Below are 2933 nucleotides of genomic sequence, written 5' to 3'. Positions count from 1 at the left end.
GGCCACGGCCACGGCCACGGCCACAGCCACAGCCACAGCCACAGCCACAGCCACAGCCACAGCCACAGCCACGGCCACGGCCACGGCCACGGCCACGGCCACGGCCACGGCCACAGCCACGGCCACGGCCACGGCCACAGCCACAGCCACAGCCACAGCCACGGCCACGGCCACGGCCACGGCCACGGCCACGGCCACGGCCACGGCCACGGCCACGGCCACAGCCACAGCCACGGCCACGGCCACGGCCACAGCCACAGCCACGGCCACGGCCACGGCCACAGCCACAGCCACAGCCACAGCCACAGCCACAGCCACAGCCACAGCCACGGCCACGGCCACGGCCACGGCCACAGCCACAGCCACAGCCACAGCCACAGCCACAGCCACAGCCACAGCCACGGCCACGGCCACGGCCACGGCCACGGCCACAGCCACAGCCACAGCCACAGCCACAGCCACGGCCACGGCCACAGCCACAGCCACGGCCACGGCCACAGCCACAGCCACAGCCACAGCCACAGCCACAGCCACAGCCACAAGCCACAGCCACAGCGCCCTCTCCCGTCACAGACATCGTTCCAAAAAGTCCCGACGTCCCCCCGCTTACCTATAGTACCCGCGACACGCCTGGGTATAATCGGGGTAGTACCCGTTGGTCTGGTTGAGGCAGGGGGGCGTGCTGGGCGGCAGGCGCGGGCACGTGACTTCCGCCGCGGGTCGACACGCCTCGGTCCCGTAGCCAAGGGCCTCCCCGGCGGAACACAGGTACGAGAACACGACGCCGCCGATGCATCTGGGGAGGAGAGGAAAGGGGTCACTGGGACGACTAGGGGAGAAAGAAGGAGCTAATTGAAAGGATTATCACCTGAGGATAAATGAAACAATAACAATACAAAGAAATAAATAAAATAATCGTCACATATGGATAATTGAAAGGATGATAATCAGGGAAAACGATAAGAAAGTAAGTTGAACAGAGGTGCTTCACATAGGCACCTGGAGAGGATAAAACGAGAAAAGGAAGTAAATGAAGATGCTTTGAATAAAAAATGGCGGTCTAACAACTCAGCTCTTGACTCATCCTTTGCCTTCGTTTCTGTCATATTTGTATGGCTTCTCTTATTTCTGAATCGTTTCTATCTTTTCCAGTTATGTAGAATACTAAGAATAAAGGAAAGCTTATACTATACGCAAAATAGGGTTTGTGGAAGGATGCTTGTTACGTTTTTTTTTCTGCCATTTTGTCAGAATTATAAAATTATATTTACATATTTATCTATATCGATATCTATATCTATCTATCTATCTATATATCTATATCTATATCTATCTATCTATTTATCTATCTATTTATATATATATATAATAAATATATATAAATATATATATATATATATAGTATATATATAATATATATATATATATATATATATATATATATATATATATATATATATATATAATTACACGTACATTATATTAAAACTGTCCGAACATTTAGGAAGAAAACTTAACATGGCATAAATGAGCGTGCCTGTAGCTTACATTAGCTCAGCTCACAATTCCGGTAATTTTGCCTTGGCTTTTAAGATTCTATTATGATCAGGAGTGTTTATTTTGACAATTATAGCTTATGATTACAGACACCCTCTCCTTCTTACTTATGCATTGTTAATGGCTGCCTATTTGAATAAATGAAAGTTCAAGTAATTTCGTTAAATGTTTACAGATCTTCACCTGATTTTTGGCCTTTTGTATAAAAATTGTTTTGTAAAAACAAAACACAAAAAACTCCTTCTCTGTATCTCTCCCTCTTCTTTTATTTCTTCCCTATCCATTTCCTCTTCCTCCCTCCTTCCCTTCTCCCTTTTCCCTTTCTCCCTTGCGCTTCCCTTCCTATGTTTCTCTCTCTCCCTTTCTCCCTACCATCCTCCCCCACCCCCTCCCCCTCTCCCTCTCCCCCTCCTTCTCCCTCCCTCCCCCCCCTTCTCCCCCTCCCCCTCTCCCTCTCCTTCTCCCCCTCCTTCTCCCTCTCCACCTCCCTCTCCCACCCCCTCCTTCTCCCTCCCCCTCTCCCCCTCCTTCTCTCCCTCCCCCCCTCCCCCCCTCTCCCTCCCCTCCCCTCTCCTCCTTCTCCCTCCCCCTCCCCCTCTCCCCCTCCTTCTCCCTCTCCCTCCCCCTCCCTCCCCCTCCTCCCTCCTTCTCCCTCCCCTTCTCCCTCTCCTTCTCCTCCCCCCCTCCCTCCCCCTTCCCTCTCCCTCTCCCCCCTCCTTCTCCCTCCCCCTCCCCCTCTCCCCCTCCTTCTCCCTCCCCCTCCCCCCTCCCCCTCCTTCTCCCTCTCCCTCCCCCTCCCTCCCTCTCCTTCTCTCCCCCCCTCCCTCTCCCCCTCTCCTTCTCCCACCCCCTCCCCCTCTCCTTCTCCCACCCCCTCTCCCTCTCCTTCTCCCACCCCCTCTCCTTCTCCCACCCCCTCTCCCTCCCCCTCCCTCCCCCTCTCCCTCTCCCTCCCCCTCCCCCTCCTTCTCTCCCCCTTACCTATAGTAGAGCGAGCAGTCCGTCGCCAGGTCGGGATAGAGGCCATCCCTGCGGGCGGTGCAGGAGAAAGACTTGAAATTCTTCAGCGTGGCCGACCACTGGGGCGCGCTGGTGCCTCCCTGCATCCTCTCCTGAAGGGACGACAGCAGCCCGTCCACAGAGGCGCTGCCGCTGCACTCCTGTAGAGGGAGAGAGAGAGAGAGAGAGTGAGTGAGTGAGTGGGGTTGTTAGGGATTGAGTTTGTTTGAGTTTGGTGAGCGTTTCTTGTGTTGGGGTATTTGGGGAAGGTGAGGGGGGGTTGGGGGTTGAAGGAGAGTGGGGGGGGAGGTGAGGTTGGGGGAGAGGAAGTAGGCGGAGGGTAGAGAGGAAGAGAAAGGGAGGAAGAGGGAGAGTAC

General features: G+C 54.2%; 1 protein-coding gene across 1 annotated transcript in view; it reads right to left on the bottom strand.

Moving 5' to 3' along the window:
* LOC122260168 (uncharacterized) overlaps window positions 1–2712 on the bottom strand; it is a 9618-nt gene extending 6906 nt beyond the window's left edge. The window contains exons 1-2 of the mRNA XM_086534545.1: window positions 2539–2712; window positions 611–796 (exon numbers count right to left, since the gene is read on the bottom strand). Of these exons, the coding sequence (XP_086390671.1) occupies window positions 611–796; window positions 2539–2663 (311 nt within the window). The 5' untranslated portion in view covers window positions 2664–2712. The remainder of the gene's footprint in view (window positions 1–610; window positions 797–2538) is intronic.
* Window positions 2713–2933: the final 221 nt, after the last annotated feature.

Source organism: Penaeus japonicus, unplaced genomic scaffold, assembly GCF_977035675.1.
Source record: "Penaeus japonicus unplaced genomic scaffold, GWHDUDI00000001_assembly GWHDUDI00000041, whole genome shotgun sequence".
NCBI lineage: Eukaryota > Metazoa > Arthropoda > Malacostraca > Decapoda > Penaeidae > Penaeus > Penaeus japonicus.
Note: the sequence above shows the minus strand (reverse complement) of the source record. Positions and strands in the feature narration are given on the sequence as shown.